This window comes from Martes martes (assembly GCF_963455335.1).
Source record: "Martes martes genome assembly, chromosome: 8".
Classification (NCBI taxonomy): Eukaryota; Metazoa; Chordata; class Mammalia; order Carnivora; family Mustelidae; genus Martes; species Martes martes.
The window spans coordinates 99637073-99653161 of NC_137895.1; the positions used below are offsets into that span (position 1 = coordinate 99637073).

Genomic DNA, 16089 nt, shown 5'->3' on the forward strand with positions numbered 1-16089 from the left:
CATGGAAATACTTTTATTCACCATTGTTTCTCTGTGGTTGGCTATAATTTGTTATTTTAAATTTTATTTCAGGGGCGCCTGGGTGGCTCAGTGGGTTAGGCCTCTGTCTTTGGCCCAGGTCATGATCTCAGGGTCCTGGGATTGAGCCCCGCATGGGGCTCTCTGCTCAGCAGGGTGCCTGCTTCCCCCTCTCCCTCTGCCTGCTTCTCTGCCTACTTGTGATCTCTTTCTCTCTGTCAGATAAATAAATAAAATCTTTAAATTTCACTTCAATATTGAAAGATATATGAAAGTATTAGTATACATTATTCACCATACAATTATAATTTGTTATGCAATTAACTTTGTCTTCAAAGTTTGGCAAGGAAAGAAACAATCACTCCGGGTTTAATGGTTAAAGGTCAATAGAGCCCAAGTTATTTATCTGGAAAATTCTGAGGGGTAGACTATCTGTTTGATACTATTTTAAAATATATTTTTACAATAGGGCCTACAAAAATATTCAGGCACCAGAAAAGCCAGAAAGTTCCAAAAAATAAAAGAGTAAGTAATCATCTATAGTCCCAAGACCATATTCCCAAAGTAAACCACGGTTAAGATGTAAATATTACCATGTGGGCCTCTAAATATTTTAAAGAAAAATCATTCTAATACATTTGGTGAAAATAATACACACTCAATTATCAAAAATTTTTACTCATATGTTATCATGAATATGTAAAGATTATCACAGCTGAATCTTGTATTGTATCATGATTATGTATTATATTACATACTTTCTTAAATACATTTTGATTTTTGTATAGCTAATATTGGCAGCATTTTTATTTATCTAATTTTCTATGTACTGATTAATAATGCATCCCTTAACTATGCAGAATTGTACATCACCTCTCAATGCATTCAAATACATTTTCTATCAGTCCCATATTTTAAAGAGGAAAAGAAATCCTCTTGGACCTGTCTTCGTTTTCTGATCTGAACTGGGATTGTTCTTATGGTTTCTCTCATAGCCATTATTTTGTTGATTTTTATTATACAAAGGAAATATTTTATCACTTAAAGGTTATTTCAGATGATATACCAATATAATGAAACACTATTTAGTTATTTGGAACAAGGTATAAAACATTTCCCAAACTATATTTTTAAGTAAAAAATGCAAGATGATTACCCAAAAACACAAATAATCCAATTAAAAAATAAGCAGAAGACATGAACAGACATTACTCTAAAGAAGACAAAATCTTTTCATGGGTCTATGAAAGATGCTCAACATCATTCATCATCAGGGGAAAACAAATGAAAACCACAATGAGATACCACACACCAGTCAGAATGGCTAAAATCAAAAACCCAAAAAACAACAAGTGTTGGCAAGGATGTGAAGAAGATTGTTGGTGAGAATGCAAGTTGGTGCAGCCACTATGGAAAACAGTATGGAGGTTCCTCAAAAAAAATAAAAATAGAACTGCCATACTATCACACTACTGGGTATTTACCCAAAGAATACAAAAGCATTAATTCAGAGAAATACATGCACCCTTATGTTTATTGCAGCATTATCTACAATAGCCTAACTATGGAAGCAGCCCAAATGTCCACCAATTGATGAATAGATAAAGAAGATGTGATATACACACCACACACAACAGAACTGTACACACACAACTTATAGTGTGTGTATACACACACACACAACACACACACACACACACACATATAAACATACACAACAGAATATTATTCGGGTGAAATCTTGCCATTTGCACAAGTGGATGGAGGTAGTGTGTATTATGCTAAATGAAATAGAGAAAGACAAATACCACATGATTTCACATATGTGGAATTTAAGAAACAAAACAAATGAGCAAAAGAAAAAAAGAGAGAGGGAGACAAACCAAGAAACAGACTTTTAATTACAGAGAACAAACTGATGGTTACCAGAGGAGAGGTGGTAGGGAAAGGGGGAAAGAAGAGATGGGGATCAAAGGGTACCCTTATCATGATGAAAAACAAACAGACAAAACCCCTGAGATTCATGGGAGGAAAAAACTGCAAGACATTTAAGATGCTATAGATAATGTTTCCACTAGTGTAAAAAAAAAAAGTTGGGGGGGGCACCTGGGTGGCTCAGTGGGTTGAGCCTCTGCCTTCGGCCCAGGTCGTGATCGCAGGGTCCTGGGATCGAGCCCCGCATCGGGCTCTCTGCTCAGAGGGGAGCCTGCTTCCCCCTCTCTCTCTGCCTGCCTCTCTGCCTACTTGTCATCTCTCTCTCTCAAATAAATAAATAAAAATTTAAAAAAAAGTGGGTTGTATATGTATATACGTTTATATAACATATTTAAACATATATAGAAATACGTATAAGAAACTGACAATCATAGTTTCTCTGAAGAGGCATTTAGGGGACTGGAGTTCAGGGTGGAAGATTTAACTCATACTTTTATTTATAATTTTCTGGTTTGCCTTTTTAACATATACATATTATACTTTTTAAAAGATAAAACCAGTGTTTAAATTTTTTAAGTGTTTCAAACTTCTAGGACTACCACAGGGTCCTAATAAATTTTGCAGTTATTTTTCTGAAATTACTATCGGCTGTCTTAAAGAAATTATGAAGAATAGAAGTGCCATGAGAGGTGGGGACAGATTGAAAGGGGCCGAGGGAAGAAACAGGGGGACCATTCAGAATGCTACTGCAATAATCCAGGTAAGAAAGGTGGTCTGTGGTGGTCACCAAAGAAGTAGTGAAAAATAATCAGACTGCAAGAAATAGATTAGGGGGCACTTGGGTGGCTCAGTCAGTTGAGCAACTGACTCTTGATTTCAGCTTAGGTCATGATCTCAGGGTTGTGAGATTGAATCCCATGTTGGCTCCCACATCAGGCTCTGTGCTTGGTGGGGAATCTGCTTGAGATTCTCTCTCTCCCTCTCTCAAATAAATACATACCTCTTAAAAAAAAAAAAAAGTAAAGAGTTTGTCATAACTGGGGCTAAAATAATGGCATACCACTGCCAGTTGGAATACCCCACACTGTAAAAATCTGAGCAGAGGAAAGCAATGACTAAGAGATTGCATCATCTGAGCCATTCTGTTCGATATGTCATTAGTGCACACCAACTGAAAAGGAAATACTCTGATATACTATCAAGAAAGCAAAATTAATGAAAATGGATTCTCACAGAAAAGATGACTCCTGCCATCATACCACACAAAAACATAGTATCTTGAATGAATAGAACAAAAATAAATAAGGCCATCGTAACTGAAAATTTTCTATTTTCTCAGCAGGTTTTCTCTATTCCAATGGTGCAGGTACATTCTTCCCTAGTCTAATTGGTTCTTCTTTTCTGTCCCCATGGCAAGGACTCCTTTGGAGGTTTCTAGTTGAATGTTGTTCCAGGTAATTTACAAATACTTTTTGTCTCAAAGTTACAAGGAGAATCATTCCACGTCCATTTGTCTTTAACATTAACAAGGACAATACAATTTTCTTCCTGATTTTTGGGTTCACCCTCATGCCATAATCTGAAATGAAAGAAAAATATATATATTTATATTTATATTTATAGTGTGTATGTGTGTGAGTGTGTGTGTGTAGGTAAGGGGACACACAGGGAAAATGTCTTTGGTGAAAAATATGGAGTGCACTGTCTAATAGAAGTATCATAGTATATTAGTATAGGGGTTACTCAACACATAGTGCTCTATTCTGAGTAAGCATTCCTACATCAGTATACTGCAGCCCAAATGAATTCTGCTTGCTATCTTCCCAGCTTTGCCTATAAAGCTCTTGCACCCCAGTCAACATACTCACAAATTATGTGGGTTAAATGCTGTCTTGTTCACCAAGGATCGGCCTTCATGATTCTCATCTACAAGTCCCAGGAAATATGAAAATCGTCTATCCAAAAATTGCGTAATAAAGTTCTGCATAAAAATATAAATTTTTAATAATTATATAAAAATTTTATATAAATTTTATAAAAATTGTAATTTTTATAAGTATATTTGCATTTATCATTTAATAGCTATTATGTTAGGAAAAGAGAGAAACAGTCAGATATATTATTAGCTAAGCACAAAAGCAGTGTTATCAGACAGATGTGCTTTCAAATCCTGCCTCTGCCATTTATCATGTAATGTAGTAAGTGCTCTAATCTCACCAAACCCAAGATTTCTCATCTCCAAAAGGACCACTCTACTACTGCACAGAGTTACTGTGACAAGTAAATGAGATCACACTTGCAAATCACTTAGCACAATGTTTAATAGGATCACATTTTTTAAAACTTTCATTTTTAAAATTGCCTTCTTTATGCATATGTGTATTAAATTAAGTTCCATTTTATTCAAAGAGTTGGTGAACCTATAGATTGCAAAGCCATGGGGACAGAATCCTCTGGGAAACCTCCCTAACAAGAAAAGAGTAGAATATGAGTTATATATATACTATATATATGCATATAGTGTGTGTGTGTATACATATATATACTATATATATGCATATAGTATATATATACACACACTCATATAGAATATGAGTTTATATGTATGTATGTATATATATGTGTGTGTGTGTGTGTATATATGTGTGTGTGTATATATATATATATATGGAAGTATATTACAAGAGGAAATAGTGCTTTAAGAAGTGCTTTAAAGAACTGAATTAAACTTAAGAATTTTAAAAAAAAAAACTTAAGAATTATTTTTTACTTAGAGTTACAACCATACAACTGAATTGTATTTCTTATGCTTTCTCCTGAGAAGCTATTTCAGTCCTGCTTAACCATTCATTTATTCACTTACTCACCAAACATTTATCAAGACCTATCCAGTGTCCCTAGCACTGTGCAGGACTTCGGAGATGCAAAGATTAGGAGAGCACAGCCACAGACCTCTGCAAAGGAGAGTCACTGGCAGACAGGGAGCAGTGAACAGATAACCTCAGTACAGTGTAAGTGCCATGACCACACAGTGCACAAAGTACCACAGGTGTCTCTCCAAATTAGAACAGGGAGGATGGCATAGGGAAGGTGGTCAGGGTAGTTTTCTGGAGGAAATAACATGTGAATCAAATCTGGAAAGACCAAAAGTTGGCCAGATGAAGAAAAATGAGTGAGGAAGATAAAACAGATGAAGCAAAGGCATAGAGGCAGAACAGAGAAATTCCTCTTTCTCTGCAAAGAGATTCAAAGAGCAGAGAGATGGATTTGAGCCTTCCAACATACCAGCTCAGCTTCTGTGCTGATGGTGGCCAGATGAGCCCCCATCCTCATGCAGTTCCTTTCATTCTTAACCCATGTCTTGTTGTCATTAAGAGGAAAATAGCAGTCGGACTGGAATGCTCTCCAGCCAAAAGGACAGCAATTCCAGGTGGTCCCTCATGAGAAAATTGAAATGAAAATCAGTTGCAAAGGAGCATTTTATCGCTAAGAGATTGCATAGTTATTCTGCTAACTATCCAGTTAATATTTTTTGGAAATAATACCAAGATTACCAATATCATTTTGTTCCCCTTTTTAAAAAAAAATCCTGAAAATTGCATTTCTAAATATTTCTGAGCAAAAGTATCTGAATCACATAGTGACTTATATGGAAATTACAAGATATTCTTAGAAGACAACATCATTTCTCAATGTCCCTACATGTATTTACTTCTATTTTTGAAGTGCTTCTAGAACAAAGCCTTTTGCAGGTAATTTCATCTAAAGAGGGTAGAGAACCTACTAGAACTCTCAAGCATTTGCCCATCCTCCCAAAGGATGGGGGATTTTACAAATTCCAGCAAAATATAAGAGACAAAGTCACTTTGGAAAATATTCTAGGAGGGAAGTCCTTAAGATATGCCTGAATCAAAAGAAAATGGAATTAAACTAATGTTATGTTTCAAATGCCAAAAATGGATCCTAAATGTGTTGTTATATATTCTCCAGTTATTCAACTAATTACAGTCACGAGAAATCTATTTCTATTTATCGATGTTTACTCTTGTACCGGATACTCCTGTTGTTTTAATCTCTCCTCATTTACTACTGATTACTTTAAATTGGATTATGAACCTGAATGGAAATGGAAGTAAGACAAAACAAAGAGGCAACCCATGGAATGGGAGAAGATATTTGCAAATGACACTACAGACAAAGGGCTGATATCCAAGGTCTATAAAGAACTCCTCAAACTCAACACTCAAAAAATAGATAATCACGTCAAAAAATGGGCAGAAGACATGAACAGACACTTCTCCAAAGACACATGAGAAAAATGTTCATCATCATTAGCCAACAGGGAAATTCAAATCAAGACCACATTGAGAAACACCTTACACAGTTAGAATGGCCAAAAATAACAAGACAGTAAACAACATGAGTTGGAGAGGATGTGGAGAAAGGGGAACCCTCTTACACTGTTGGTGGGAATGCAAGTTGGTGCATCCACTTTGGAAAACAGTGTGGAGATTCCTTAAGAAGTTAAAAATAGAGCTACTTGCTCTTCAACAGATGAATGGATAAAGAAAATATGGTCCATATATACAATGGAATATTACGCCTGCATCAGAAAGGATGAATACCCAACTTTTGTATTAACATGGACGGGACTGGAGATTATGCTGAGTGAAATAAATCAAGCAGAGAGAGTCAATTATCATATGGTTTTATTTACTTGTGGAGCATAAGGAGTAACATGGAGGAGATCAGGAGAAGGAAAGGATAAGTGAATTGGGGAAAAATAGAGGGGGAGATGAACCATGAGAAACTGTGGACTCTGAGAAACAAACTGAGGGTTTTAGAGGGGAATGGGGTAGGGGGTTAGGTGAGTCTATTTGTGGGTATTAAGGAGGGCCGTATTGCATGGAGCACTGGGTGTGGTGCATAAACAATGAATCTTGGAACACTGAAAAAATAAAATTAAAATAAAATGTTAATTTAAAAAAAGGAAATGGAAGTAAAAAAGAAATTCTCCTATGCTCTTTTCTATCTACCTTTCAGTTTTGATCTCTCTCTGGTGCATGTCAGCTTCATGTGGTACTCTGGTAACTTGAACACTCTTGCATCTCTCCTGCAGCGTAGAAAGTTGTGATGAGTTACTGTCAAAGGGGAAAAGAGTTAGTTTTCTTTTCCTATATAATCACTTACTTAGGGAAATGGGAGCTGGTCACTCTGGTCCCTCTCTTCTCCTAAGAGTTAAGGTAACTAACCCTTATTCTTATTACCCAGTTCCTTTGTTCCAGTCCCAGGTGAATAGGTTGAAAAGAATTGTCAAAAATTAATATTTTATTATCATATTATCCATTTTGTGGTTTATGGGAATAGTTCTGCAAACCTTTATGTGTATATGCTTTTAAGCATATTTTTCTATCAGAATCTGTTTTAGAGTGGAGATTTTTAGTGAATACTGGGATAGTTCTGCCAAGTATTATCAGCCATATACATTCACTTATCTTTTAAATATTTTTACTTTGAGGGACATCTGGGTGGCTCAGTTGGTTGAGCTTCTAACTCTTGATTTTGGCTCAGGTCATGGTCTCAGGATTGTGAAATAAAACCCCACATTGGGCTCTGTGCTGTGCATGGAGCCTGTTTAAGATATTCTCTCTCTCTCTCTCTCGCTCTCACTCTTTCTCTCTCTCCCACCACCCCTTGCCCACCCCATTCACACGCTCTCTCTCCCTTTCTCTCTTCCAAAAATAAATAAATAATAAGTAAATAAATAAATATTTTTACTTTGAAACATAATCAAGTGCAAAAAAGTGAAAAACACAAATGTACAGTTTATCGAATTATTATAAAGTGAACACTCCAGGTAACAACAATCTGGCTTAAGAAACATAACATTGCCAACACCTCAGGTGGCCTTCACATCCCAAATACAACCCACTTCCTCTCTCTTAAAGGTAACTATGCCATGGCTTTTAAACCAATCATTTTGTGCTTTGCTTCAAATTTTACCCCTTGATAACATATCCCTAAACCCTACAGATCAGATTTGCCTGCTTTTGAATGTTATATAAATAAAATGATAAAATATGCATTCTTTTGGTTCTGTCTTTTGCTCAGTGTTATTTCTGAAATTTATTTTTATTGTTATATACAACTATAATCCATTCATTTTTATTACTATAACGTGATCTACCATCTTAATGCACTAAAATGTATAGCCTTCTTCTCATAGACATTTGCTTTGCTTCCAGTGTTTGACTATTATGAATGATACCATTCTGAGCATTTTTGACCATGCATCCTAGAGCACATGAGCATGCATTTCTGTAGGCTATATGCCTAGGAGTGGAATCACTGGTAATAGAATATGCATATTGCCAACTATGATAGTGGCAAAGTTTTCCAAAGTGGTTGTACTGCTCTATGCTCCCATAAGCAGCAGTTCATTGGAGTTCTAGTTGCTCCACATCATCATCAATACTTAATAGCACTAGAATTTTTAATTATCGCCATCCTGGTATGTTTGCAATGGTATCTCGTTTTGTGAGTTGAATTTTCATTTCCCTGAAAACTAATGAGCTTGACATTTTTTATGTGTTCATTAAACATTTCAATTTTTCTTTTCTATAGTGCCTATTCAAAATTTTGCCTATTTTTCTGCTGTATTGTCAGGCCTTTTTCTATTGTTTTCAAAGAATTGTTTAATATACTGTACATTAATTTTTTATCAATTACATGCATTACAAACACCTTCTATGGCTGCTTTGTTTCTGGGTATTTTTGTTGTACACTAATTCTTACTTTAATATAGTATAATTGGTCAATATTTTCTTCATTGGCTAACACATTTTATGACTTAAGAAATCATTCCCTGACTTGAGGATATGGATATATTCTCCATCTATCTTCTAAAAAGCATTATTGATTTGCTTTTCACATTTGGCCAATAATTCATGTCAGGTTGGTTTTATACATGATATACAGGGGACAGATTTCATTTTTTGAATGAGGATAATCAATGGTCTTCTAGCACATTAATTGAACAAAATTGTCCTTTCCCTATACCTGCAGTATCCCCTTCTGTTTTATATAAACAGTTCATATATGCAGGATCTGTAACTAAGCTCTCTATTCCTTTCCTCTGGTCTATTTGTCTGTACTTGCACCTATACTATATTACTGTAATTATAATAATTTTATACAAGGTCTTGCTATTAGAAAAAACAAATCTTTCAACTGTTCTTTTCAAAGCCAGACTACAGTCTATCTGAAAGTTGGTTTTTTGCTGGTTATTCTTTACTGATAAGATATAGCCCCTTATAATCTCAGTCAAAAATGGGGAATGATTTACTTCAGCCACCAACTTTCATAGGTCTAGGAAAGGGTTTAACTTCCATCTTTCATTCCCTGACATAAGACAGCACCATCAAAGGACAGAAGGTTAAAAATGTAGCTCTGAATTTTAAATTCAAGACCCTGAAAAACAGTATGGATTGAAATGTTGGGACGGGGAATCAAAATAACAAAAGACTTAGAGGAACTTCATGAACATTGTTTGGGGAAATTCACAGAGTTCCATTTCTGCTAATAACTTACCCAAACAGTTTGCAATAAAACAAGCACTGAGAACTGAGATGAAAAAAACAGCAATGGCCCAAGGGATCATCTGGGAATGCTGGCCTCTGACTAGGGCAAAAGGAAAGATAAATACATTGTCTTCTCTGCCACAAGAAGTGGGGGAGATATTCTACTGAGAAGCAAGCTAAATATGAGCTCATCCACAATATTTTAGATCTAGAGGAGAGCTAAAGATTTCCTCCTGAATAAATCACTTTTAGAGTTTACTGATAAAAACATACATACATACATACAAATATAACCTTTTTTTAATGGAAAGGCTTTTTATAACACAGAAAACTCAAAGATCATTAAAAAATTGATAATTTGGCTCCATAAAGATTAAAACATCCATATGACATAAATAATGTTAAAACACAAGGGACATATGAAAGAAAATTTTGTCACAATATTAATGTCTAGACTATATAGAGAATTTCAAAAAGCAACTTAAAAACTGAGCAAAGTTTGACCAGAAAATTTGCTGAAAATTTAGTTTGCTGAAATTATGAATGATAATTAAACAGAAAAGTATGCTCAAAGAAATGTAAACTAAAATATTATGGTATAATTTTTCACAAATGAGAATTTTAAAAATAGAAAATAGAAAATATATAGTATCAGCAAGACTGAGGAAAAATAAACTCTCTTGATGTTAGCATATAGCTTATGCTAAACTATAAATTAGAAAGCTTTTAGACAGACCAAGTTAGCAACACTTACCAGTTTCTAAGTGCATCATATTTACCAGAGCAATATCAATTCTAGAGCGCTATCATGTAGAAAAATTGAACTTATTTCTATGAAAGGATATTCATTGCAGTACTTTTAGAAACAGAAAAAAACACCAGAAACCAATACTTGCTTATATATTATTAATAGTACAGATTCTAAATGATGGTGAATCTCTACAGTGGAATTCTGCACAGTGATTAAAATAATCCTATATATTAGTAAGTATTGACAGAAAAAGTCTCCAAGACATATTGTTACATAAAAAGCTGTGTTTGAGGACCAGGGTACATTGTAGTCCCATTGAAGTTTGCCATGGTAGAGTGATGAGGTGAAGCAAAACATTAATTTTAATTATTAATTTTAAAATTGTATATTTCTACATTTGTTCTATTTCTCAAAAATATTGTTTAAAATTCTTGTAATACAAATACATTGTGACCCTTAAGTACAGCATAAAATGGGATAAAGTCAGAGCCTCAGGTAAACTATGAACCTTAGTTGGTGTGTTTTGTCTATCTTCCTTCCACCTCTTACCTTTAAAAGAATCTTCCCCAAATTACTCTCTTTCTTTCCATCTTATTTTTCTTTTGCATAATTTATCTCTTGTCTTGGCCCAGTGTATGTTTCACAAAGAAGTTTTTCTTACCGAATATACTTGAGTTTATCTATGACCTTTCTCCTCACCAAAGTCATTGTCATTTCCTTTACCTCCTCCTCATCATCATCTTCAATCTTCAGAACTATAACTACCATTAATTTATATTTTTAAATCTTAATCATAATTACATTTGCTTCTTTAAAATTGAGAGGAGAGAATGTACTCACGTTTATTTTGAGGTTCTTCTTGCCCCATTGTGGGTTAATTCTCTTCCTGTCCAGTGGTTGGGAGAATGAGAAGCCTCTTCTGTTTTTGCCCCAAGGGTATATTTCTGTGGGTAATGAGTATACCCTCAGAAATACTTGAGATTGAACATTAATCTTACTTATTCTAGTAAAATCAGAAAGTTCTCTATATAAAAGACAAGTCAAAAGAAGAAGTCTTTTCAAAGACAAGTTTCCTTTGATTCACTCTGAGAGACAGAGAAAGACAAAAGGAAATTGGGAAAGCAACACCCAAAAACAGTCAGTAGAAATTTCCATGAAGTATGTTGAGATTACTAGATTAGTGTGTCATGTGAAATTTCTCAATTTGTTTTTATTCATTCAAACAAAAAGTTTAGCAATGCCCTAAAAGAATAATCATTATGCTTAATAAAAATTTAATACACATTCCTTCATCTTTCTTTCTTTCTTCTTCTTTTTTTTTAGGGAGGGGTGTTATATTTTCAAATTACATGTTACATGCTTGAGGTAAGTTATGCCTTAAAAATGTCTCTGAGCTGAGTAAGCTGTGTGCAAGATGACAAAAGACAATATGAGCAATGAGCTAAAGCCTTTTTAAAAAAAGATTTTAGTAATTTATTTGAGAGAGCACAGAGGGAGAGTGAGAGGGAGAAGGTGACTCCCTGCCAAGCACAGAGCCCAAGGTGAGGCTCAGTCCCAGGACCCTGGGATCATGACCTCAGCCGAAGGCAGACGATTGAGCCAGGTGCCCCTGAACTAAAGCTTTTAATGTACACAATGTATGTATACTGTATGTAAAGAGACAGTAACTTTTGTTTTGGGGTTGAGAAAGGGATGGTGGAGCTGTTGATTAAATCCCCAAATCTTCCTAGATGAGAGAAAATAAGCTTATTAAGGCAACGGAAAAGGAAATGTAACATTCTGTGGTAAAGACATCATCAGGGTCCCTGTCTTCTTTTACAGTGCCATCATGGACTGAATGTTGTGTCCTACAGCCATGCTGGCATTGTGATCTCAAATGTCCCAACCTCTAGAACTGTGAGATATAAATTCCTGTTGTTTAAGCCACTAATCTATGGTATTTTGTTATAGCAGCCTGAGATCACAAAAACAAGTATCTAGCAGCTTAGAAATCCTTCTTAAATTCTAGCTTCCAAAATATGGCCCTTCACCTGCCTTTTTTCTTAAGCTACAATATTATTTTAAGTATATGCACACACACACATATGTACAAACACACACATATTTGGTCATCTTGAATGAAATCCTACTATGTTAAGTTGGAAGGGGGAGGAAGTAAAATTATAGATTTGACAACATATATATTTTTCAACACTGTCACAACCAAAGTATTTCCACAGCAACAATATTACTTACCCACACACTCTCAAAGTGACCCTAGAAACTACATCTTTATCTAAAGTAATATGTGTTCTTTATTAAAAGGATCTAGGAATCTTAGAGGATATATAAATCCCACCTAGAACAGGAAAAAATAAACTACACCTGGCATATTCTGTGTTCCCAGAAAACAAACATGATTTCAAATACATGAGAGAAACTCTGCTCTAGAAAGTTTAGTGAGCCAAATGAAAAGATGCGTCCAAGGTATAGTTAAGATGACAAAAAGACAGGGGAGCCCACCTGGTTCAGCTGGTAATGTGTCTGACTCTTGATTTCAGCTCAGATCATGACCTCAGGGTTGTGGGACTGAGCCCTGTATTGGGCTCCATGCCCAGCAGTGAGTCTGCTTGAGATTCTCTCTCTCCTTCTGCCTCCACATGCTCTCTCTCTCTCTAAAATAAATAAATACATATTTTTGTAAAAATAGCTATAGCTTCAACAACTTGTTAATGGATGGAGACACAATAAAAATGTAAGTGTTGACATCAAAAATGTACAAAGAGAGAGAGTAAAAAATGGAGTTTTGGCATGCAAGCAAAGTTAAATTGTTATCAGCATAAAATAGACTTATATTTACAAGATGTTTGATGTAAACCTCATGGGATCACAAAGTAAAAGTCTAAAATAGATACACTTAGATAAAGAGAAAGGAAACAAAGCATACCACTATAGAAAATCATTGATTGCAAAGGAAGGCATAAAGAAGGGGGGGGGCACGGAATGGAACAACGAAACATTGTTTCATTAGCATTAGCAAGTTCTTGCCTATCAATAATTACTCTTATTGGACAATGGATTAATGGATTGAATTCTCTAATCAAAGGCACAGAGTGGCTGGATAGTTAAAAAAACAAGACCCAACTATACACTGGCTATAAGAGACTCACCTCAGCTCTAAACATATACAGAGATTCAAAGTAAAGGGATAGCAAAAGATACTTCATGCAAGCAAAAACAAAAAAAAATCTATTCTAAAATAAGACAATATAAACTTTAAGCCTAAATTGGTAACAAGAGACAAAGATAGTTATTATGTAATGGTAAAATGCCACTACATCAAGAAAATAATACAAACAAATATATACACACACAACATCAGAGTATCTATAATATTTCAAGAAAATATAAACAGACCTAAAGAGAGAAATAGAAAATAATCCAATAATAGGGGAGCTCAATTCTTCACTTTCAACAACAAATAGATTGTTGAGACAGAACATCAATAAGGAAACAATGGACTTGAAACAAACTTTAGACTAAATGAACCCAACAGACATATCCAAAACATTCCATCCAATAGCAGTAGAATATATATTCTTCTCAAGTGCAAATGGAGTATTTTTCAGGATAAATCACATGATATTCACAAAACAAATTAAGCAAGTTTAAGAAGACTGAAATTATACCAAGTATCTTTTCCAAACACAATGAAACTAGAAATCAATAAGAAGAGGAAAGCTGGAAAAAAAAACCATAAATATGGAGAGATTAAACAACATTCTCCTGAATGGGTCAACAAAGAAATCAAAAGGGAGGGGCGCCTAGGGGGTTCAGTTGGTTAAGTGACTCTTGATTTCAGCTTAGTCATGATCTCAAGCTTGTGAGATCGAGCCTGGTGGCAGGTCCAAGCTGGGAGTGGAACCTTCTTAAGATTCTTTCTCTTCCTCTCCCTCTGCCCACCTAACCAACAAGTTGCATGCACACATGCGTGCATGTGCTTTCTCGCTCTCTCTCTCCTAAAAAAAGAAAAGAAAAAAAATCTAATTTAAACAAATGAAATGAAAGCACAATGGGAGACTGCAAAGGCAGGGTTTTTAAAAAATATTTTATTTATTTTATTTATTTATTTGAGAGAGAGTGAGAGAAAGAGAGCACAAGCAGGGGGAGTAGCAGAGGGAGAAGCAGAATCCCCACTGGGCAGGGAACCCAAAGAGGGGCTCAATCCCTGGATCTTGGGATCGTGACCTGAGCCAAAAGTAGACACAACCGACCAGGTGCCCCTACAGGCAGTTCTGGGAGGGAAGTTTATAGTGATTCCAGACTACCTCAAGAAACAAAAAGTAGCTTGAAGACCTCACTTTACACCTCACAGAACTAGTAAAAGAAAAAACCAAGCCCAATTAGCAGAAAGGAATTAACAAAGACCAGACAAATACATGAAATAAAGACTGAGCAGGGGCACCTTGGGGGACTCAGTTGGTTAAGTCTGACACTTGATCTCAGCTCAAGTCTTGATCTCAGGTTCATGAGTTTGAGCCCCACATTGGGCTCCATGATCAAAAATATAAAAGATCATTAAAACTGAGAGCTGACATTTTTAGATTAAAAAAAAAATCAATGGGGGTACCTGGGTGGCTCAGACATTAAGTGTCTGCCTTTGGTTCAGGTCACGATCCTAGGGTCCAAGGATTGAGCCCCATGTGGGGCTTCCCCACACTGTGGGAAGCATGCTTCTCCCTCTCCCACTCCTCCTGCTTATGTTTCCTCTCTCTCTCTCTCTCTCTCTCTGTGTCAAATAAATAAATAAAATCTTTTCAAAAAAATCAACAAAAGTTTAGCTAGAGTAACACAGAAATGCAGAGAGTACTAAAATTAATGAAACCAGAAACTAAAGAGGAGACCCTATAACTGATACCACAGAAATACAAAGGATCATGAGAGACTACTATGAAAAATTATACACCAACAAGCTAGATAACCTGGAAGAAATAAATTCCTAGAAATATGGAATCCATAGACTGAAACATGAAGAAATGGGGCACCTGCTTGACTCAGTCAGTGGGGCATCTGCCTTTGGCTCAGGTCATGATCCCAGGATCCTGGGATTGAAGCCTATATCAGGCTGCTCAGCAGGGATCCTGCTTCTCCCTCTCCCTCTGTCCCTCCCCTTTGCTTATGCTCCCTCTTTCAGATAAATAATATCTTTTAAAAAATGAATAGAAAATCTGAACAGACCAATTTCAAGTAAAGAGATTGAATCAGTAATAAAAAAATCTCTCAGAGATTTTTTTGAAACCAGAAGATTTCACTAGTGAATTATTTCAAACATTTAAAGAATTAATGGCAATCCTGAAACCTTTTAAAAAAACTGAAAAGGTGGGGCACCTGGGTGGCTCAGTGGGTTAAAGCCTCTGCCTTCGGCTCAGGTCATGATCTCAGGGTCCTGGGATCGAGCCCCGCATCGGGCTCTCTGCTCAGCAGGAAGCCTACTTCCTCCTCTCTCTCTGCCTGCCTCTCTGCCTACTTGTGATCTCTGTCTGTCAAATAAATAAATAAAATCTTTAAAAAAAAAACTGAAAAGGAGGAAATACTCCCCAAACTCATTTTATGAGGATATCATTACTCCGATACCACAGCCAGATAAGGATACTACGAGAAAAGAAAATTATAGCCCATTATCATTAATGAATATAGATACAAAAATACTCAACAAAATATAGCAAACCAAATTCAACAGCACATTTAAAAAAATCATTCACCATGATTAAATGGGAATAATACCTGAGATATAAGGATGGTTCAACATATGTAAATCAATAAATG

At 35.6% G+C, this 16089-nt stretch overlaps 2 protein-coding genes across 2 annotated transcripts in view; both read right to left on the reverse strand.

Annotated features, from left to right (window-relative positions):
• Positions 1-2421: 2421 nt before the first annotated feature.
• Positions 2422-9627, reverse strand: CLEC4D (C-type lectin domain family 4 member D). The gene is made up of 5 exons (XM_080810056.1): positions 9544-9627; positions 6990-7094; positions 5239-5390; positions 3822-3934; positions 2422-3532 (listed from the first exon to the last, which is right to left on the reverse strand). The coding sequence occupies exons 1-5, from the start codon at positions 9611-9613 to the stop codon at positions 3388-3390; spliced, it is 585 nt and encodes a 194-aa protein (XP_080666182.1). The 5' UTR covers positions 9614-9627; the 3' UTR covers positions 2422-3387.
• A 4197-nt stretch (positions 9628-13824) lies between these two features.
• Positions 13825-16089, reverse strand: part of NECAP1 (NECAP endocytosis associated 1) — an 81032-nt gene continuing 78767 nt past the window's right edge. The window contains exon 9 of the mRNA XM_080810054.1: positions 13825-14282. Within this exon, the coding sequence (XP_080666180.1) occupies positions 14227-14282 (56 nt within the window). The 3' untranslated portion in view covers positions 13825-14226. The remainder of the gene's footprint in view (positions 14283-16089) is intronic.